Here is a 23,925-nt window from a genome sequence, read left to right as displayed (position 1 = left end):
CGATGACAGAATTCTTAGAGCACAGTTTTACTATTTGGAATGAACATAAAGATTTGTAATATTTGTATTCTTTTAGAAAGTTTTATGGGTAGTTTGTTCTATATAACAAATATTTACAGATTACTTGCACTTGTTCAGAAGTCTCCTTAGTCAGTCAACAATTATTTATTGTGTTAACTATGTGCTAGGCATTATGCTAAGTTCTGGGAATACAAACAGAAGCTGATAAAAAAAAAAAAAAGAAGATAGTCTCTCCTCTTCAGGAGCTTAGATTCTAATGGAAGAAGACTACATAAAATGAAACTGGGGGAGGTCAGTGGTGTGCTGCTACAGGAAGAAGCAGTGCAGCTTAGGGATAAAGATATCTTTGGTATGGACTTCCTCCTTAAATTGGAGGTTCTGGGGGGAACCATCCAATCAAAAGGTAGAGCCTCAGAGGAAGAGAGCCCTCTCAGTGTGAGTAGTCCAGGAATGAAATGAGCTTCCAGGGTGAAGTTTTCTGTGGCATGGTAGAGAAAGTATATTGGAGATGAGTCAACAGTGTAGTCTGGAGAAGGATAATCAAAGTTAAAAGATGAAGCAAAACTGACAATACAGTGACCTCATCTGGCAGTGCATGCAAAGTTCTACATCCATAGCACTTCTCCCACCCGTCTACCTTTTCAAAAATTTTTCATGAACAGAAATCTATTTTCTCTCCCTTCCATGCTCCCAACGCCACTGAAAAAAAAAAAGAGAGAAAAGAAAAACAAAATCCTCAAAATTAAAAAAAATATCCAGAATTAAGCAAAACAAATTCAGTCGTTTACAACTCTTTGTGACCCCATTTGGGGTTTTCTTGGCAAAGATACTGGAGAAGTTTGCCATTTCCTTTTCCAGCTCATTTTACAGATAAGGAAATTGAGGCAAACAGGGTTAAGTGACTTGCCCAGGGTCACACAGGGTAAGTGAGGTCATATTTGAACTGGTATCAGGGCCGGTACTCTATCTACTATGCTGCCCTAATTCTGTCATTGGCTACATACAAAAATATATCTTTCTGCACTCTTAGTCTGTTACCTCTCTCAGAAGGTGGATAGTATGTTTCACCACTGGTCTTCTGGAATCATGGATGACCACCATATTGACCATAGTTCTCACGATTTTCAAAGTTGTTTGTTTTTATAGTATTGTTTACAGTATAAAAAAGAAAGAATATTAGTGCTTTAACATCAAATTCTTCATAGCTATGATTTATTTGAACTTTTACTTAAGTTTACTCAAGAATGCAATGTTTCTATGGGACAATGGGTTCTACTTTAAAGTGAGTCACTTTATGATATTGTTTCCAAAATCAATCTCAATCAATGAGCATCTATTATTCATTCACTGTATTCCAAATACTGTGTTAGGCACAGGGAGATACAAAGATCAAAATGAGACATTATTTGGCCTCAAGGAGTTTTCATTCTATCGAATCAAATTATGGTGAAAAATGGGGACTGCCTAGAATCTTCCTAATGAAGCAAACAAAAGAAATTGCCCAGACTACTCTAGAGATAAGAGGAGATGATGTAACACAAACATTTTTTTCCCTTAGATATTGTCAATCAACTTCAACCAATATACAAAATTTCCATACAAAAGTCTTTATAGTTCAACATATAATATTGGGAGATAATATCCCCTGGTATAGGGGGAGAAGTAGAACCGTGATGAGTGAGGGGCTCATGAGCAGAACCTCCCTGTAAAACATGCTCACTCACTGGCAAACTGGAACTGGAGGGGTATATCCAGGAGACCAACAACATGTACTCTGACAAAGAAATACAAAAATAGGATTCACACAATGCCCAATGCCCATGGAAGCCCCTCCTGTTACACATGTTACAAAGCTCCTTGTTAGATGACATTTGGTCTTTCCTCCTTCATCGCCTTCTTTTCTTTAGGAAGAAGTGTGTTTGTGCTTCCTTCTCTTGAAGGCAGCATCTGTCTTGAAGGAAGACAGGGATTTCAAGAAGCAGAGGTGATAGCCTGAGCAAAGGCAGAGAGAGATCAAAAATGCAGGTGCGTCATGTTTTACAAACAGCAAGTATGTCAGATTAGCTGTGATGCTGAATATTTTAAATGGGTAGGGAGAGGGGGAACAATACATAAACAGACTGGAAAGGTAAGAAGCATGAAGGCTGGGATGGGGCTTTAAATGCCAAACAAAGGAATTTATATTGATCCTAGAGTAATAAAGAACCATAGGAATTGAATGATACAGTCTGACCTATACTCACAAGTCAAATCCAATATTGATCAGCACTGAAACTTTGATCTGCTGCATTTTTTCCACCCTGCGCTGGTTCATCCCTCCTTAGGCAGTCTGTTAGCTTTCTGCTCCCCAGGCTCACCATATTGGAGTCACTCTGCCTATTCCTACTGCAATTTAGAATTCCTGAGCTTACTTGCCTTAGCCTCTTCTAAGTAACAGGATTTTCAGGTGGGTACCACCACATAACTACTCTGACTGTCCAGGAGATATTCTCAGATATGAGTATAATGTGAGGTACTGGTTTCCAGTCAAGCTACTAAATGAATTAGAAAAATATCTGAAAAAAGGAAATCTATATTTAAATTCTGGCTGAAAAAATGAGTCTGCTGATTGTTCCATTGTTCTCTTGTGCCAAGTCCAGGAAAGCAACTATAGAATAACTCTGCACAAAAAAAATCCCAATCCCCCCCCCCCCCCCCCAAAAAAAACCTGCTTCCTTTTCTTTTAATTTCTCCCTCCCTTCCCCCCTTCCCCGGTTGAGGAGTTGGTGGGAGGGAGAAGAAGACTAGGGATAGGACAGCCAAAAGGGAAAAGAAAGAAAAGAATGTCGATGAGGCATTAAAAATATACAGAGGACAACAGAAAGCCAGAAAGAATCACAAACATTCAAGACAGTTTTGAAAGCTAAACATGGAATTTATTATATATTTTAAAAGAAAAGCAAACTGTACACAATAGAGATTTACAGTTTTGTGTACAATTTTCTGTTTCTGTTCTAGTATGCATAGAGAAATACTCAATTTATTTGGTGTTTATTAAGTTTAGAATTCTTTTAAAAGAAAAAGCATGGTTGTACACAGAAGGATTCTGAGGTTTTTGCTGGCCAAAATACAGCACCAAAATAAATATTCTGGGTTTGCAATGGACCGATACATATAATAACAACTAGAAATCAGGTTAGGTAAAGGGAAAATACTGACCTTACCTCCTTAGCCTACTTTATGTTCTGGCTCAAATTCACCTGTCCCTGAAGATTTTGATAATATGTGTTGGAAATGCCAACTTGTAAAAAGCAAAAACACAAATGATACCAAAAATCTGATATCAAAATAAATTTATTAATGACAAATCCAAAGGAATTGATCACTTATGGACAGAAGTGGACTCTGTCCTTCTTGTGGAAGGAGGAGTCTGGATACGAAAGTCAAGCGGGTTTTATACATTAATTTGGTGCAGACACTCCCTTCAGAGGATTGATTGGTTCATTCTCTTCTGGGTACACCTCTCTATTATCATACATTATTACTAATGAGGCTCTAATTCTATTAGATAATATACATAATACATGAGGTTCATTAAGCAAGGGCAGTAATAACCCTGGAATACTAACCCCTCACCAGTTTAACCTAGATGTGTCCTTATCTGGGCCTTCGAGTCTCAAGGACAGTCTGTTTTCTAATTGGTTAAATCCACCCGCTGTTGCCAGCTTCTTTTTATTTTTACGTTATTTCACTTTTAGTATGATCTAACAGTTGTATGGGAACTGGGAATCCAAGTTCTTCCCAAGGCTACTGCCTCAACTCCTCCCAAGGCTACTGTCTGGTCTGCTAACCTTTTATCAGTAGCCTCATTTCAGCAATTTTGCAGTTCGAGAGGATCAACCTTTCAGTTGGATAAATGTTCATAATAGCAAGAACCACTCCAGCCCCATATATCTCCCTATGTGGCCAAAGCAACCCACAAAGAGTGTTATCGTTTCACTGCTCAAGCTATTTCTGGTCATGAGTATGGGCTGAGTAAGCCTGCTTGTAACCTGCTTCTAGCTTCCTAAGCACCTCATGGGAATTCCCCTTGACATACTCAATCTCTGGCCCTGTGTCACGAAGCTCGCCAGCTACCTGGCCTATCCCATGTGACCTTTCAATTATAGCCAATAGGGGTGGGAAGAATCCAAGGAAACATAGGAATACTTATATGTGACTAATTAAGAAGGAACAAGGAAGAACCAAGATAATGCTATATTGGGTATACTTCCCACAATAACATAACCGAAAAGCCCTGTAATGAACAACGTTGTCACCACACCATCAAAGCTAAAGCACATCTTTTCTGGAAACAATCAGAAAACAGCAAAGATGGAAAGTGATTTGTCCCATCTGTTGGGCCAATAGTCTGGGATCTTGGCAAAGTACTTATCACTTTCCTTTTAACTTTTGCAACCATTTTGTGATTGAGTTGTTTGAATAAATTGTTTTTCTATAAGTTTTTTTCAGTAAGATACTTGTATGGCATGATGCTGTAAACAATGTGTGTATTCTTAAACTGATAAACCTATGCATACTCTCTAACAGAACAGGCTATAAATGAATGAATAAATAAATAAACATATATATAAAATGCATGTCCCTAAGTTATTTACTGCAAAATTTGATGGGTAATTGATTACATAAACAACTTGTAATCATTTACCTATCAATAACTTAGGGACATGCATATCTAGAGCCCTAAGAAAGCCATGGGAAGGCCCCAGATATTAGCTAGCTTCTGGGCTATTACTGAGACCACCTTCCCTCTTCTGTACTTAAAATCTGAGTAATGGGTGACCGAGGTTGCACAAGCACAGGAGCTGATTGGTTGATAGAAGACAGGCCACAAGGAGGGAAGAGAGGGAACTCTGTCCTGTGTCCAGTGTGAAAGAGCTTACCCAACCTCTAAAGCTCAGGCTGGTGGTCAGTTCTTAGAGGGTACTGCTTGCACTTTTTGACTAATTAACTCTGATTTCATGCCTTGAAGAGTGTAAGTCTAATCAGCCTTTTTGTCGCACTAGTTCTCGTGTATCAGGGAAAATGAACCTTTATGGAAAAGAAATTCAGCAAAGCTCATAAATACATAGAAAATGTGACATCCGCAAAATCCCACACCTGTGCAATCCTACCTCGTCAAAGGAGCAGACTTTTCAAAATTAGCTTTTATTAATAAAATATTATTTAATAAAGAATTGTTATTAAATTCTTATTTACTAATCTCATTTTTTATTAATAAGGGTACAAGCCTTGGAATGCATCTGTGCTGAAAACAATTTCAGAAATTGGGCTCTTGAATTTAAAGCTTCCTGATTCTTCCAATTGCATTAATTCACAGGTTAAAAAATTCACAAACCTTCTCCCCCCCACCAATTTTTTTTTGAAGTTGAAATTGCCATTATAGACAAGATAACTGGGAAGTTTATTGTACGAAGTGCCAGTGACTTGAAAAAGCAAATTACGGAACAGAGCAGAGACACAGCCCCGGTCTGGTGCAGTGCCAAACTCCCTCGGGACTCCACTCTCCTTGGTAACCTCATTTCTGGGTCTGGATCCGAACAGTGCCTGACCCGAGCTCGAGGTCCGGCGGCCCCAGCAGGGGGCAGCCCTGCTCGCGTGCTTCCCCGCCCCCTAGCGGAGGCAGGCCTCACGTGGATGTGGGCACCCCGGCCCGAGCTCCGCGCGCTCAGGCTGAAGGCGATGCCACGCGCTTCTCGAGGAGGTGGAGCCCGGGAAGGGGCGTGGCTGCGCCTCTGCGGCGGCCTCCTTCAGCTTCAGAGAGACGCGGGGCAGCGCTGGGCCGCAGCCATGGCCGGGGAGCAGGGGTCCCCCAGCAGCGACTCGCAGCCTTCTCCGCCCCCCGCAAGCGGCCCCGGCGTGGAGGAAGGGGCGGCCGCCTCTCCGGCCGGCGAGGGCTACGACCCCAAGTGCGTGTTCTGCCGGATCGCTCGGCGGGAGGAGCCCCGCACCCAACTGCTACCCTGTGAGGTCAGCCCAGGGTGGGGAGGGAGGGGCACCTGCCTCGGCCGGACCCGGGCCGGATCTCTAAGCGCTTATCTTCATGCACGTGGGTCCGTGGGCTGGGGCTGGGGGCTTTGTAGGGAGGGCCTGGCACACACTTGGACCCCCGATGCCAGTTTGGGGTGCAGGTAAGACCGGCTTGTGTGTTAGACTACGCCTCCCTCCTCCAGCCGCGTGGGGATTGGTCCTCAGGGGGTCCAGCTGGTGGAAGGTAATTCACTCACCGCGGAGTAGCCGTGGTCTGGCTGCCCATCTGCCTATGGAGTCTTGGATTGTGATCTAGCTTTCAAAAAGAAGGCTCGCTTTTCCAAAAAGGTGTTTTGTGTATTAAGGACACCATCGTTTCTGTTTACAAAGTGGCTTTAGTATCTTCAGTATCTAGTCTCTTAAGTATAGTGTTTTCAGGGTATCACTGATAGAAAATAAAACGAGGTGTAGCCGGGAAGAAAGCTTTGTTTAAATAGCCGCTTTCTGCTTCTCCTTTCAGAGGCCTGAAAATTTCTTAAATGCCCACCAGCTCGGTGGATGGCAGAAGATGTGGCATATCAGTGTAAATGCCATAATAAAAATAATCTGTGCCAGGCGCAGTGCTAAACGCGGGGGATGCAAAAGAGGCAAGAAATAGAATTAGTTTTTTAAAAAATAGATCGTTATGAATTTAGTGATTATCAAAAAGAACATTCAAATAAAATAAAAATGAAATCATACAATCACAAATGCCAAACTTTTTAGTTTACACACACACACACACACACATATATGTATGTATGTATGTGGGGTTTTCCCCCCAACTTTTATCTTTTTGCACAGTGAGGACTTTTTGTTTTTTAATAACATCATTATGACATTTACCTACTATTACTGGCCCAATCAGTTTGGTAACCCTTATTGTAGTTTGCCAGATTGCATTTCATAAAGATTGCACCAATTCTCAGCTCCACCAGCGGTGCAACACTGCAGCCAATGTGCTCACGATACTGCCAATATTCAATCTTTATAATTTTTTATTATCTTTACTAGTTTAAAGGATATATGTAGTACTTAACCGTTCTAATTTGCATTTCATTTTTTAAGCATTCAGGTGTTTTTTTTCAGGTGATTATTAACAATTTCCTTCCAGTACTTCCTGTTGAAAGTTTTTATTTAGATGTAAATATGGGTATGAATTTCTTACAGATTTTTGAAGTTATATTTTTATCAGCTGTTCATTCAGTGCAAAGATTTTTTTTCTAATCTATTTCTTTTTTACTTATTTTGTTTTTATGTGAAAATCTTATTTCTACATAATAAAATCTCTCTTGCCTCCTATAATTTCCTTTGTCCATGGGGTGGGGGGGAACCTTCTTTCGCACCACAATTTCAATAAATGTATCATTTTTTCCTGATGTTTTGTGATGTATTTTAAGATATTTAGATAATGGATCTACTTGTCATTGTGGTATTACATAGTACCACAGAAAAATGGGAAAAATTCTGTATGGGATCCTGTTCTACCAATTTTTAAAAATTTCTCCTAATCCCTTCCTCTGTTTTGTAATCTTGGGTTTTTCAGATGCTAATCTTTTGAATGCTTTTGATCTAGTTCTAGATTGTCTCCTCTGCTCTTAAGCTTTTTTATTGTTTTGTTCACTGTCAGTTTTGATTTTATAGTATAATCAAAACCTGATTGTGAAAGTTTGACCTTTCTCTTTCCTCCCCTTCCCCTCAACTCTAATGTATATTCTTTTCCATATAAACTTTATATTGTTTTATTTTCTTCTGTGAAGGGGCTCTATATCCTGTAAAGAAATTTGGAAAGGCTTACATGAAGTTTTATGAGAGGCAGACAGCTAGAACTTTACACACATACAGATATATGGAGAGACAAAAAGAAGGGCACGTAAAAGAGTAATAGGCTGTTTAACATTTTACACAGTGCTGTGCATTTTTATCTGCATTTAAAAATTAAATAGTTGTGTTTTTGCTTCCTTTTTTTGTTGAAAGTTAAGTGGCAAAATGTTTAAAGTAAATGCTAGCTTCTCTGAAAAGGTTATAGAAAGAGTTCTAGATTTAGAGTTAGAGACCTGGCACAGTTTATTCCTGATGTAAGCCTGGGAAACTCACTCAGCTTCCCTGGGCCTCAGTGTCCTCATGTATAAACTGAGGGGGCTGGACATGGGGATCTGAGGCCTCTTTCTATTGTTCGCTTTTCCCAGCTAGTCAGTGAGATCCAGTGAAAGGATCACTTACTCCTGGTTTTGATTAGGAAAGGCAAAGGGAATACAAACTCCCTTTGAATGTTGTAGAGATTGTGAGGACCTGTGGAATGTTATCCCCCTTGGCTTAGAATAGTAAAGTTCCAGAGCTGGTTGTTTACTTTTTTTGTGTGTTTATTTTTTAAATCTTTAGTATTCACTGTGTATAATCTGGCCAAAATCACTGGCAGCTAACTTAAAACAAATTTGATACGTGCTGGTTTGCTCCAAGAGTTGTTTCTTTTCTATTATTTATGCCATGAAATTTTTCTGTTTCACATCATTCTCCACTTACTCTGTCAGTCCTTTTCACAGCTCATATTGGGCTAATCAAATGTTTGGAAATGGTGAAACAAAGATCAGGGTTTCTCATATTATGAGTATGCTGCCCTGAGGAAAAGGAATAATTGCAGATAATTCCTTCTCTTAAAAGTACACAGGATAAATTTATAAAGCATATAATGGAAATATGTAAATAGCAAGTTGTACCTATGAATGGAGGATATGCATCCCCTTACTTTAAAAGACAAGGATATGGTCCTGAGAAGGCACTTAAAGATGAGTCATTTAAAATGCCATGGTGGCAAGCACCAGCTCCAGTGTTGGGATGACCCAGGGATTGAATCCGGGCTCCAACACTTAGCACCCACCCAGAAACACCTGGCCATGTAACCTTGAGCAAGTTACTTAACCACAATTGCTTAGGGGCGGCCAGGTGGCTCAGCGAGTAAGAGCACCAGCTCCAGTGTCGGGATGACCTGGGGATCAAATCTGGGCTCAGATACTCGGCACCACACCCAGAAATAACTGGCCGTGTAACCTTGAGCAAGTTAACCCCAATTGCTTTAAAAAAAAAAATAAAAGAATGATCTCATGGATCCTTTTGTAAAGGACTTAAGTACCTTTTTATAAAGTAATTCTGTGAAGAAGACAGTAGTGATAGAGAAGACAGAAAGCATGGACTCTAGAGTCAAAGAACCCACATTCACATTCTTCTAAAATTATGACATGTGACTTTGGGTCAGTCACTTAATTTCTCTGGGCCTCAGTTTTCCTCATCTCTGAAATGAGGGGTAGGGGGTTGGACTAGATCTCTGAAGTTCGTTACAGTACTTAATTTGTGATCTTAAGTGAAATTATAAATTATCATTTGATTAAAATGAAGTATACCTACAACTATTTAGATTTCATGAAGTGATGCACAGAAGTATTTGAGATGATCAGAATCTGATGATGAAAAATTTATTGAAGAGATAAATAAGAGATGATACTTCACATTCTGGATCTGACTGGTCTGACATTGTCTTTTTAAATCCAGAGGGACCAATATCCTGTTGATGAGCGTTTCTGCATTTAAAATAATGTATATCATGATGATCATGGCCCATTGTTCAGCACAGAATAAGGCCTTTCCAGGTGGATAGAACTTGTAAGAGGTTCTGCTGGCATAGCCTTTGAGGACCCAGAGACATATCAGTACCACGATGATGCACAGTAATCTTTAGGTAGAAGAGATCTTTCACTGAGGAAACTGAGGATCAGTTTAAATATTCCAAACCATGATATGCTTAGGCAAAATTAAGCATGCTTTTCTGGTTTTCTGCTTGACTGTACCTGGATCTAGCTACGATAATACTGTAGTGCTAAACTGTCCCCAAGTCAGATTGATATCAAACCTTAGGTATTATTCCTGCTGTCTGCCAACTTTCTCTAAAAACACAATTATTTTTGTTTACATATGTCTTATTTTAGTGGCTCAGTTGAATTAGAGTTAAAACCAGGGAAACATTAATGCTTGTGGGTGTGGGTAAACTACTTTAAAACCCCTTGTAGGTGCATTCACACTGGCAGGTTGACTTATTTTTGCTTTCAGAGTTCTGGGGTAAGCTCTTGAGTACCAACCTCTTAACTAGCTCATGAACCCACATTGGTGTATATATACTTTGCAGCTAGTAAACTCAATTCCTTATTGAAAGCAATTTCTTGATGGCATAGCACGAACAGTAGTTAAGAAGCATTTGTCCCAGCACCAGGGTATACTGTTCACATAAACATAGAGAGGTAAATATGTAGGGAGCATATTCATATTCATACTAGGAACTCACGACTCTAGAAGTGCAGGTCTTTGATGTTCTTACTTTGAATGCAGTCTTCACAAGATTCACTGTGAGGTATGGCAGTAATGATAGGTGAGTTATTCAGTTGTTCAGCTGGGCCAGCTCTGTATAGGGAGAAGCATTGGCTGTATCAAACAGGTTACTTTGGCAGCCATGTTTCTTCCTCACCAGGCCCTGCTGCACTGGGATGTCTTTGTCCAGCCCAGGGGTGGGGACCTTTGACCTTGAGGCCACGTGTGGCCTTCTAGGACCTCAAGTGCAGTCCTTTGACTGAATCCAAACTTCACAGAAAAAATCCAGTTTGGATTCAGTCAAAGGGCTATATTTGAGGACCTAGAGGGCCACTTGTGGCCTCAAGGCCAAAGGTTCCCCAGCCTTGGGCTAGATGCTCTGTGCTCTTTTTTTGATAGGCAGCTGCATTTTTTCCCCCACTTCAGCCACTGTCTTGGCTGGGTAATAAGTACTCTTCATTGGAGTGCTATAGTGCTTTTTCAGTGTGGTCTACCCTTTGACACCTTCATTAAGGTTGCTTGTCTTTTGGTTGGAAGTAGGGTGTAGCCTCTTCTGTTGAACATCCTTTGTGGCTTAAAAGCCAAAAGCCCCAACCTTCCCTAAGGCACTGGACCTTATTTGGGGCTGATTCTGTCAGTCCTACTTCTCCTACAGTCTTTGGGTATCCTTTTGGGGATCTTATACAGAAGAGTGATTAGGAACCAAGGTAAGAATGTAGTTTATGTTCTTGAGTTTTTTTTTGTCTCCCTGGCCTATTCGTATGCAATTGGTATATTTGAGCCACTGACCTTTTTTAGGATAAGGAACTTCTATTTTGCATATGGAGGCTTCCCCCTTTATATTTCCTTGTCTCTGTGTTTGTTTTTTAGTCCCTCTAAACCTCTGCCCTGTAACCTTTCCCTAGGATTGTATGGTTCCTCCCAGAATCTTCACTTAAGGAGAGCTCCCTGACCCTCTGTGTCTCCTTCTTTTCCTCATTCCTCTTCTTCCCCCATCCCTACTCCTTCTTCCATTAGAATATAAACTCTTTGAGGGCAGGGACTATCTTTCTTTGTACTGGTAACCCCAGTGCTTAGCACAATTTCTGGCACATAGGAAGTAACTTAATAAATACTTGTTAAATGACTGACTCAGTGTATGGAAATGAATTTAAGAATTCCTTGTAAAAATCTTCTGTTTTCCTCAGATTAATAGATTTGATATGTAGTCCTAAAAAACAATTACACCTTCCCTCTACTGACTTTAAACTATTCATTTTTACCATCCTAAACTGTTTTCCAACCATATTCTCAGCTAGCAGCACTAAAGTGAATTTTATTAAGATAATATAGGGGAGGGGCGGCTAGGTGTTGTAGTAAGTAAAGCTCCGGCCCTGGAGTCAGGAGGTCCCGAGTTCAGTTCCGGCCTCAGACACTTAACACCCACACACACACACACACAAAAACTAGCTGTGTAACCTTGGCAAGTTACTTAACCCCAATTGCCCTCCAAAAGGCCAAAAAAAAGATAATATAGGGGAGGGGTGGCTAGGTGGCGCATTGAATAGAGCACTGGCCTTGGAGTCAGGAGGACCTGAGTTCAAATCTAGCCTCAGACACTTAACACAAAAACTAGCTGTGTGACCTTGGGCAAGTCACTTAACTCTAACTGCCCTCCAAAAAGCCAAAAAAAAAAAAAAAAGATAATATAGGAGAATCTGGTGCATTAATTTAATGGCTCTAATTGTATAGATGTAGTTGCTTCTTCCAGTGGTACCTTCAATGGTAGCAGCTGTAGTACAATGGTAAGAATTGAATTAGTGAAACTTTCTGTGCCTCAGTTTCCTAATCTATAAAATGAGGGGATTGGACTAGATGGCCTCTCAAGTCCTTTTGAGCTTCGGATCTGTCATTGTGTGATCCATCCATACCTTTTCATTCTGTGCTATTTCTGCTCACACCCTCTCATAAATTCTCCACGGAGAATGGCAGCAGTGGAATGTTAAATCATTGGATCTGTTTTTAACATTTTTGTGCCATTTCAGATCTAAATCACATCATTTGCATTTCAGCTAGAAAGCAGTGAAAAAAGAGGATGAAAAATTCTTACATAATAACCACACTTAGTGCTTGAAGGCAGATCTGCGCAACTTGGCAGTAGGTCGGGGTCCAAATTAAAATAGGTTAAAACTTTTTCAGGCTGCAGATAGGTTTTTAGTGGCTCACTTTCCAAGTAAAGGTATAATTAATGATTAAGCTATTTTGCAGATAAACTATTTTAAAAAAGGGAAATTTTAATTAATATCAATTACACTTACTACTTAAGATTTTTATTTATTGGAGCAGCTAGGTGGCACAGTGAATAGAACACCAGCCCTGGAATCAGGAGGACTGGAGTTCAAATTCGACCTCAGACACTTAACACTGTGTGACCTTGAGCAAGTCACTTAACCCCAATTTCCCTGCCTTCCCCTCTCCAAAAAGAAAAAAAAAGATTTTTATTTTTCATGAAATTACTTTGCTAAGTGGTACAAATTTTAATATATTTTTCAGGTTGTCTTACTGTTTACATTTAGTAATGGCTGAAAGCAAAGCAAAAAGATACTACTCTCTCTCCTCTCAGACTAGAGACAGACTGATGATGTTTGGTTGCCTCAGATCACATGTTAAAGACGAACAGGAGAGTGTGCGTTGAAATCCACCTGTTATGCCAAGTTACATGATGGGCACAGTAGTGACTAGTGGAAGGCAGGCAGGTTAAGCACAGCACAGACAAAGCACTCATTACATCTTTACTTTCTTTTACATCCTCTACATTTTTTGTGGGCTACCTGAAATCCTTTGGTGGCCCATGGGGGCTGTATGTTGTGCAGGCCAGCTTTAAGGTTTAAGAAATGATTTCTTCACAGCTTTCCCTTGGGTAATCACAGAATCTCACACTAGAAGGCATCTCAGAATCCATCTGATCCAAACTAGTTTTCAACAGGTATCTCCTCAACATCATACCGGACAAATGGCTATTCTGCTTCCTGTTGGAGACCTGCAGTGCAAGGGAACCTACCACCTCCCAAGGCAGCTCATTCTGTTTTTTTATACATCCATGTTAGGAAGTTTTCCCTTAAATCAAAGCATAATCTGTCTCTTTGTAACTTCTACCCATTGTTCCCAGTCCTACCCTTTGACACCAAGTAGTACAAGTTTAATCCTTTTACATGAAAGCTTTTCAAATGCTTCTGGACATCTTGTATGTCCCCTTTTCAGCCTAAACATCCTCCTTTTCCCTTAGTCAGCCCTTATATATCATAGTCTCTAGTCTCATCATCCTGATTTCCATTTCTCAAGATGCTTTATCTTGTCAGTGCACTTCTTAGAGTATCTTTGGGAATGGGGAATGGCATAGGACCTGGGATTTCTTTGGTTTGGGGAATTCTTGATAAGGGAACCCCCTGTACTATTTTGAGAAGGAAAGTACAGCAGATCTGTACCTTCTTTGCAATCTAAAGCCTTAGAGTTGTGTAGGGCAACCAAGGGGTTAATGGACTTGTTCAGGGTCACGGCCTGTGAATCAGAATGTGAACCTAGGTTTTACAGACTCCTAGAAACACACTTTATACCTTATACCATGCTGCTGCTCAAAATGTCGGTACCAAATGTGATTGATCAGGGCAGAGTTCAGTGAGACGATCATCTCCCATAGTCTAGACACAATAACTTTCAGCGTTGCTTAAGAACAGATGAATTAGTGCTTTTTTGTCTTTGGCTGTCAAGTTGTTGATCCATAATAAGCTTGAAGTCCTCTAAAATTTGCAGCCCTGTTTCATATAAACTGTGATACTTCTCTCCTGATTTTTCTTGGGGGGTGGTGGGGACTCCAAATGTAACGCTTTGCATTTATGCCTGTTGAATTTTATCTTTTCTTTTTGTGGTCCTGATTCTTGTCCAGTATTTTAGCTATTCCTTTCAGCTTTGGGTTGCCTCCAAATTTTATGAGCATGTCATCTTTGCTTTCATTCAGGTTGTTGTTTTTAAAAAGTGACACAGTTCTAGGGCAAGAACAGATCTCTGGGGCATGCCACTGCAGAGGTTTTCCTCCAAGTTGGCACTGCCCAGGTATGACTGCTCCTCGGGTCTGGTTTCTATATCTAGCCTGTATCTTCTCTAACTTTCCTACAATGGTAGCATGAGAGAGTGTTTTGTTGAAATCAAGGTAAACCATGTATAGTATTTCCTTGATTGCAGTTTAGTCTCATTTGGCGTGTTTAGTCATTGCTCTCTATCCTAGATGTCCCCTAATCTTCCTTTTAATATGATATTCTAAAATTTTGTCGTGAATGAGGTAAAACTTTTTTAATTGAAATAATAGTTGCCCTTTTCTAGTCCTGAGGCATTGCTTCCATTCTCCCAATTTTTTAGAGATCACTGACTATAACACAGCCATCATATGCAACAATTTTCTCAGTACTGTGGGTTATAGTTCATCTGGGTTTGGAGCTTTGCACATTTTGAAGACAGTTTAACCCTTTTTTAACTCTCATCTCTTATGTAGTTAAAGTCCTATTACTCTCATTTTATAGGTAATTAACCTTAGGCTTAGTGACATTAGTGTCTTGTCCCAGCTTCATCAGGAGAATAAATACTTAAATCAGGACTAGAACTCTGGTCTTTTAATTCTAAGTCCTTTATGCAGCCTCATACAACCTTCTGTAATTACTCAGAATATTGAATAATACTTCTCTGCCACCCTTCTCTAAATGCCTCCAAAATTCAGAAGGAAAAGCAGATACAGTGTACCCTTAACATTATCTCTGTGCAGGTGTTTTAAGAGTAGATGACAGTGCTGCTAATACCCCAACGCCCATTTTAGCAGTCTTTATTGTGTTATTTGCAGCAGTCACGAGACAGGACGGGACACTTAATACTTGGATCTTCACTGTCTCCTCCTATTTCCATTCTTGCTGCTCGCTGGAGGTTGGAATAGCACGACAAAGGACCCATTCTCTGAAGCACACTGTGGGGCAGGAGTTGTGTTATTTTGTTTTGTTTAAAGGGGGAATCTTTGTGGGATATATGTCCTTGCCTAATCATTGTTTTTCCTTTTTCTCTACTTTTGTGATTTTAAAAATTAATAAATTTATCATCTCTCTCTTATTTTATATTTTCCTTCCCATTGAAATAAATGAAAAACAACACCCTTGTAATAAATAAACATTGTTAAACTAAATTCCCACATAAACCATTTCCAAAAATGTGTTTTACTTTGTATTGAGTCCAACTCTGTGTTAGAATATGGGTTGCATGCATCATCATCATTATAATGGTTGGTCATTGCATTAATCATAGTTCTTAATTGCTTCAGAGTTGTTTGTCCTTAAAATGTTGTAATCATATAAATCATTCTCCTAGCTCTCTTCAGTTTCTCTCGGTATCATTTCATACAAGTCTTTCCAGGTTTCTCTGAAAACATACTTGGATCATTTTTAATAGCATGATATTATTCCATTACATTCATATAGCATAATTTTTTTCACTCATTTCCCAGTTGATGGTTTCCCATCCCTCCACACCCTTTGCCCCTTAGGGTAAAAGCCTAGTAGTAATATTACTGGGTCAAAGGGCACTTGCACATATCATGGTTTTTTCATTGGAGCCAAGATTGCTGACCTTACTTTCCCTTATTCATATTCTATTTTAGAGTTACTGTAATTGTGGGGAAAGAAACCCAGTAGGAAATTGGTGACTCTAGGAAAATGTTAATTCTGAAAGGTTAAATGTCTTATTTTCATGGGCACTGAATTAAATTTTAATTTTATAAAAGGGAAGAGAATAATAGAAGATGATTCCATTTCCTACACTCAGAATTCCATGATGGTAGAAACCATGCATTTTATTTTATTCTTTTTAATTTGATTTTATCTTTTTCAATGAACAAAAACTATTTTCTCTCCTCCTCCACTCTCATTGAAAAAAGGAGAAGAAGGGGCGGCCAGGTAGCACAGTGAGTAAGAGCACCAGCTCCAGAGTCGGGATGACCTGGGATCGAATCCGGGCTCAGACACTTAGCACCCACCCATAAACACCTGGCTGTGTAACCTTGAGCAAGTTACTTAACCCCAATTGCTTAGGGGCGGCCAGGTGGCTCAGTGAGTAAGAGCACCGGCTCCAGTGTGGGGATGACCTGGATCAAATCTGGGCTCAGATACTCAGCACCACACCCAGAAAAAACTGGCCATGTAATCTTGAGCAAGTTACTTAACCCCGATTGCCTTAAAAAAAAAAAAAAGAAAAAAGGAGAAGAACAAGAATAACCACCTTTGTTAACAAATATATGTAGTCAATTAGAACAAATTACACATTGGTTGTCCCTCTAAAACATATCTTTTAAAATTGTATACATCCCTCTGTGCCCGTACCATGCTGTCTCAGTTAATGTCTAATAAATGAAGAGGGGAATAAAAGCGTCCTCAATAGAGGAATGAATGAATGTCCTATAAGAGCAAACATGCTATTACTCTGTTGACCAGTTGAAGCTAATTTGAGGTCTGTTGTATATAGCAGATATGTTGTGTATATTCTAATACACAATTACATATCTGTGGTCTTCTTGAGGTGGTTGTTATAGGCTCATTGTTCATCCTGTTGTGTGATTCTTATCTTTGCCTTCCCATGATATGACCACAGGGGACCCATCCAATGTGTTGGAGGCCTTCTGATCTTTTGAGTACAGCATCAGATTATATATGCTATCTATTGGTTATGCCTAGATCTCATTAAGAACAAAATCATGAAGGAAAGGCTATTTTTGACTGATTGGTAATATTACTTTTCAGGAGATGGAGTCTTTTGAATGGCTTGTAGAAGTAAACCAGAAAAATAGTGATTGTAAACTAATCTCTCCCTTCAAAAAAAAGTTAAACTGTAATACCTGGATCAGTAACTGTCATGTAGAGCCCAAAGTTCTTGTTATAATGGAGGAAAAGATTGAATTAAGAGAAAGTAAAATGCAAAAGAAAAAAAAAAGTTATTGCTTTTTATGGTATGGTAACAAACTTTAAAATATACTTTTGAGTCAGAGAAAAGATATACACTATTAGCAATAAAGAGAAAACATGAATTCCAGAATCCTTGAGAATGAAGTGGCACTGAACCATCTTTTGATTGCTTTTTTTTTTCCATGATTCCTTTTTGTGGATTGACTTTATGGTCAGCCTTGTTGCTCACTGGAATAAATGAAGGTCCCATGAAGTTAATTTTCCAGTTTTCTTTAGAGATAATCTGTATGATTCTAAAACCTACTTTTGGTGGCACTGGCATTATTCATCATTAACCCAAGCACCACTTCCAGTAGACCAAGATTTATAGTTTCTGGGCAGTGCCAAAACAGCCTTAGGAAATACTTGCAGAACTTGGTTTTTCTGAATCCAATTGTTAAATTTAACCACTCTGTGTCTTGGAGTTTGCAACCTTGGGTTTTATGCTAGAGACAATCTGAATTCTTTCAATGGGAATTTCATATTCCTTGTTCAGAAGTTCTGGGAGGTTCTCTTCTATAATTTTCTTCCTTATCTTGTCAGTTTATTATGTTCTTCCAGGAGACCTATGATCTTTAGGTTGTCACTGCACATCCTGTCTTTGAGATCTCTATGTTTTGCTTACATAGTGACATATTTTCTTTGGATGTTATTGTCTTTTTGCTTCTTCATTTCTGTGTATATGCATTCCCAATTTTGTGTTCTCTTTTTTATTAATTTGTTGATGCTTGCTATTGCAGATTCAAGTTTTTCTTTTCTGTTGATTATTTTTGCTATGTAGGACACACATTCTGCTCTCATAATTCTCATTTAAACTAATCAGAAATAGCATGTTGTGGTTCCATGTTCTTCTCAGATTCCACAGGGTTTTCTGTTCCATCAAGTGTTGAATAATTTTCTTTTATTTTTAAGTATTTATTTATAGATGCCTGAACTTGTTTACTAGGTCTGGAGGCCATATTTTTTTTTGTTGTTGTTACTGTTTTTCCTATTGATTTATCTGTTAATGTTCAAGGCCTTTTGAGTTATCTTCTTTCTTGGAATCTTTGGTACTATTAGTCTTTCCCTCATTATTTTCCTTATCACTCACTTCTTGACTCCCTCCCATCTGATTGTGGCTTCCTGGGGGACTAGGTCTGGACTGGATGACAACACATTTTAGTCTTTTTCTATGCTAGGCAATTTGTATTTCATCAGCCTAGGTCTCCCTCCCAGAGAGGGAAAAGAGACTGGGATGGTTTAAAAAAAATATTTATTTACTTTTAGTTTACAACATTCTATTCCACAATCCCTTGAGTTCCAAATTCTCTCTCCTTCTTTCTCCTTCCTCCCCCCCCCCCATGGTGACATGTAATCTGATATAGGTTCTACAAATACCTTTACATTAAACATTGTCAAGTTGTAAAGAAGAATTATAACCAATGGAGTGAACAACAAGAAAGAAGGAATGAAACAAAACAAAAGAGAGAGAGCAAGCAGTTTGCTTCAGACTGCATCCAGACTCTGTCTTCTTTCTCTGGATGTGGACATCCCTTTCCATCATGAGTCTTTTGGAGTTGTCTCACAACCTTGCATTGCTAAGAGGATCCCAGTCTATCAAATTCAGTCATCAGAGATAACAGTGTGTCTGTAATTGTGTACAAAGTTCTCCTGGTTCTGCTCTCCTCACTCAGCATCAGTTTATAAAGCCTCTCTAAGTTATTGTGAAGTCTGTCTGCTCCTCGTTTCTTACATCATGATAGTATTCCATCACATTCATATACCACAACTTGTTTAGCCATTCCCCAGTTGATGGTCATTCCCTCAAATTTCAATTCTTTGCTACCACAAAAAGAGCTGCTATAAATACTTTTGTACATACTGGTCCTCCTCCCACTTGTATGATCTCTTTGGGATACAGCCCTAGAAGTGATATTTCTGGGTCAAAGGGTATGCACTTTTTAATAACCCTTTGGGCATAGTTCCAGATTGCTCTCCAGAATGGTTGGATCAGTTCACAACTCTATCATTTAGTGTTCCAGTTTTTCCATATCCTCTCCAGCATTTATCATTTTCCTGTTTTGTCATTTTAGCCAGTATGGCTGGTGAGATTTGGTACCTCAGAGCTGTTTTGATTTGCATTTCTCTAATCAATAGTGATTTCAAGCTTTTTTTTCTATGTTTATAGATATCTTTAATTTCTTCCTCTGAAAACTGCCTGTTCATATTCTTTGATCATTTATCAGTTGGGGAACTACTTGTATCCTTACAAATTTGACTCAGTTCTCTATATATTTTAGAAATGAGGCCTTTATCAGAGATACTGGTTGTAAAAATTATTTCCCAATTTTTCACTTCTCTCCTAATCTTGGTTACATTGGCTTTATTTGTACACAAACTTTTCTGGGATGGGTTTTTTATGTAAGTCTGTGCCCTGTTCTTGGGTCTGCTTAGTGCAGCTTCACCGCTGGAAGCATTTGGGAGGTAGGGAAGCGATGCAAAATGAGCTCAGGGTCAGGTTAGTTCCTGGGTTATTTTTTGTTTGTTTTAGCCTTCTTTTGGATTTTGGGTATCCTAGACCATGGAAATAACTGAACTTTATCTTTGGCACTTAAGTTCTGTTTTAGAGGTAGTGGAGATCAGAGAAAATATCTAGTCTGCCATCTTATTGCTCATGAGGCTCAGAACCAGGAAATGCTTTTAAAAGATTAATTGAATAGCAAATGAAAATGGATGTTTTATTCCATTAGCCTGAAGACCTGGTTTGTTTCCAAGACATCAGACCTGGGGCTCCACACCATTATCTCGTGGTGCCAAAGAAGCACATCGGAAACTGCAAAACCCTAAAGAAAGAAGATGTACCCTTAGGTAAGGCTTTAATAATATCATTTGGGGGGGGGGGGGCGGAAGCCAGGGCAATTGAGGTTAAGTGACTTGCCTAAGGTCACATGGCTGGTAAGTGTTAAGTATCTGAGATTGGATTTGAACTCAGGTCCTCCTGACTCCAGGGCCGGTGCTCTATTCACTGTGCTACCTAGCTGCCCTGTTTAATAATATCATTTATGGTGATATCATCTTTGGTTGGAAATTTTAGAAAAGCAGTATTAAAATTTGATTTTAAAATGTCATGGTATGAGTTGGCTCTATATGATACATGATCACAAACTGGCCTCAATGAGATAATATTTGTAAAGCACTTCACAGTGTCTGGCACATAGGAGATGCTTAATAAATGCTTATTTCCTTCCTTCTATACTGAACTTGGTCTGCTACATTTACCTTTTGAGCTTGTAGTGTAAATTCCTGGTAACTAAAACACTGGAAACTTGTGGAATTTGGGCCCTTGTGATTAGCTTTTGCTACTGGTGAAAGACTAGGTCAGTGTTTATGATAGATTAGCTTTCCTCCCCCAGGTCTGCTGCCTTTTTACACCATAACCTTTGTCCCTTAAGTTACTTGAACTCAGTTTGCTGATATTATTCTTATCAGGGCCTTGAATCAGTTGGCTGACTCTTCTTAGGTACCTTGCATGAGAGACAAATTGGGCTAGGTTCTAGGAGGTACCTGCATAATGTCTTAGAGCAAGTGATCTTCAGAATATCATAGAATCATAGACATCCGAGTTAAAAGGGACCTCAGAGGCTATCCAGTCTAGTCCGCTTATTTGATAGATAAGGACTGAGGCTTAAGGAAATTTTAATGAATTGTTCCCCGTCTCATGTAGGAAACCCAGAGCCTCTATCTTTAGACTAGGTGTTCAGTACCACATACATGATTCCTCTCTTAAAAATGTGCCTAACCTCTCCCTAATAACTTGCTTCCCTCCCAAGCTTGGGGCCTGTTTGAACTTATTTGGACCAAATTTAATGCTTTGTGCTGCTGTTCAATCGTTTCAGTTGTGTCTGACTCTACGTGATCCCATTTGGGGTTTTCTTGACAAAGATACTGGAATGATGTACCATTTTCTTCTCCATTAGTTAATGCTAATATATATTTTTATTTAAGGGTTCCAGGTTCATGTTTGTGATCATCATTACTGGGTTTAGGGTAGAGATCAGTTTGTTATAAAATTTAATTTGTCTGCAGAGTGGCAGCAGGTTGATAGTGAATAGTGAATAGAGATATTTTATGGTTTTAATAGTTTTAACAACTATTGTAAGTTATTGTTGTTTTGTTATGTTCTGCAAATATGTAAAAATGATTTGATTTTTAGTCTAAATACTTTTTTATCATAGGTAATTTTCACAATAAATTCTATTTCTATGTAGTGTTTGGGAAATACGGCTTTCTGCTTAATTTAGTAATGACTGATTCCTAATCCCTGCATTGTGAATAGATAGTAAACATTTTCACGGAATTAGATTTCAATAAACACTTAACTACTTTAAATAAAATCTAATTTTTGATCCAAAAGGCTGTTTAAGATTTTTTAGACCATCAGGTGTTTGTATGTTGCTCCACATCAAGAGTTCTTAAACTATTTTGTGTCATGGACAGCTTCTCAGAATAAAATTTTTAAATACAAAATAAATTATAACAGCCAACATTTATATAGCACTTCAAAGTTTGAAAAGTGCTTTACTCGTGTTATCTCATTTGATTTTTGTGACAACTCTGAGGTTGACGCTATTATCATTCACATTTTACAGATTAAAAACTGAGACTGAGAGAAGTTAAATGACTTTAATAGGGTCACAGAGCAGAATTGGAATTCAGGTTTTCTTGACTCTTAAGCCCAAAATTCTAGCCACTTTTCCACCTGGCTGCCTTAAAAATTATGTAAGATTACAAATGAAAGCAATTTTGTTGAAATATAGTTATCAAAATAAAAATAAATTCACAGACCCCAGGTTAAAAAGCCCTGTAGGTTTTCAAATTATAGGAGATAGGTCTGAATTTAAACTGACCCTAAGGTGTATCCTGAAATTTCCTTTTTTAATCAGTCCCTAAAAGCAGACTGTTTGCTTTTTATTTTTGAAGCTCATCAAAGTAGAGATCTGTGCCTCCCTCCCCTTTCTTCCCCCAAATCCTAGTTATTACAACTATTTTTTAAATTCAGTAGAATAAAAGTTTAGTATGATTGTCTTTTTAATTTTTATGATTATTTCTTATCTCTGTAGTAGGATATAAGAAATATTCTGGTGAAGCATAGATTGTCAATGTTGTTTTCACCTAAAACAAATTCGGTGTGTTTACAATGTTGTAGAAACCAAATGAGCAGAATTTCACTTGTTAAGATGCCTTAATTTTCCCCTGAAGTGCTTGCTTCATAAGTAGTCACCCAAACCCTTCAATGGTTTATTGTTTATTGTTGCCATCATCCTTCTAGTTTGAACACAGTCGGAAACACATTTTATATGGAGTCTGGGCTTCCTTTAAGTCCATGATGGCCCCAGCTAATGCATTTTTTTTTCTTTGTACTTTATTTTTGATCTGAACTCTGGGTGATGTTTCTCTGACTAAAGTTATTGCCTTTTCTGGTAAGGTGAGGATCCTAAGCAATGGGATTTTTTGTGTGTGGTGGGGGAGAAGATGATTGAGGTCATCTCTCCAGTATCTCTAGGTTTCTTCATTAGTTTTCTTTGAAAACTTTTGATTACAGAATAGAAGAATTAGTATATGTTTTAGTATGCTTGAAATCATAGTGTTTGCTAAGGGTACTTTCTTTTTCTTTTTTATAGTGGAGAAAATGATTACTGTTGGAAAAACTGTTCTTCAGCAGAAAAATGTCACTGACCTGAATGATGTGAGGTATGAGTATGCCCAGCTATGACCATATTGGGAATTATTAATTTTATAAAATATTATTGCTAATCAGGTAATGAGAGCAAAGCTGACAGCCCATTGTTCTTCAAATGGAAAATCTATTTGTCTTTTGAGAGCTGAAATTGATAGTAAGAATTCATTGCTAGTGTGTATACCTTGTACCACATGTGGTATTCTCACTAATTTCTCTACTATAATTGAATTGGAGTTGATTACATAACTGCTAAAGGAATGAATGTAAGAATTTATGCAAAATTCTACCTTAATGGGTTTTTATAGCAATGTTTTCACTAACCCACACAGTTTGTTTCACTATCAAAAGCTTCTGGCTTTGCAAGATATCAGCAGAAAACCTCAAATGAGGTGTTTTGGAAACACTCTTCAAGTGAACAAACATTTATCAGTTACCTACTGTGTGAACAGCACTCTGCTGCTAAGGAAAGCGGGTGGAGGATGAGCAAAAGACACAGATATCAGACTTATTCTTTGCCCTTAAAGAATTCTTAATCTATTAGGGAACATTCTCTCCCGCTCTCCCTCTCTCCCTCCCGCTCCACTACCTCTCCCTCTCTCATTTCCTGTCTTTCTCCCTCCCTCCCTTCCTCTCTCCCTCCCTCCCTCTCTTTCTCTCTCCCCTTCCCTGCCCCCCTTCCCCCTCCTCCCTCTCCTTCACTCCCTCTCTCTCTCTCTCTCTCTCTCTAACACACACACACACACACACACACACACACACACACACACACACACA

At 38.9% G+C, this 23,925-nt stretch overlaps 1 protein-coding gene across 1 annotated transcript in view; it reads left to right on the top strand.

Moving 5' to 3' along the window:
• The first annotated feature begins 5,682 nt into the window (after positions 1–5,682).
• Positions 5,683–23,925, top strand: part of HINT3 (histidine triad nucleotide binding protein 3) — a 26,556-nt gene continuing 8,313 nt past the window's right edge. Inside the window, exons 1-3 of the mRNA XM_069077463.1 lie at positions 5,683–6,030; positions 20,162–20,279; positions 23,093–23,162. Coding sequence (XP_068933564.1) covers positions 5,698–6,030; positions 20,162–20,279; positions 23,093–23,162 — 521 coding nt within the window. The 5' untranslated portion in view covers positions 5,683–5,697. The remainder of the gene's footprint in view (positions 6,031–20,161; positions 20,280–23,092; positions 23,163–23,925) is intronic.

The sequence above is a fragment of the Petaurus breviceps genome, unplaced genomic scaffold (genome assembly GCF_028583685.1).
Source record: "Petaurus breviceps papuanus isolate PSGF00001 unplaced genomic scaffold, PetGlider_PUasm1.0 90977, whole genome shotgun sequence".
Classification (NCBI taxonomy): Eukaryota; Metazoa; Chordata; class Mammalia; order Diprotodontia; family Petauridae; genus Petaurus; species Petaurus breviceps.
Note: the sequence above shows the minus strand (reverse complement) of the source record. Positions and strands in the feature narration are given on the sequence as shown.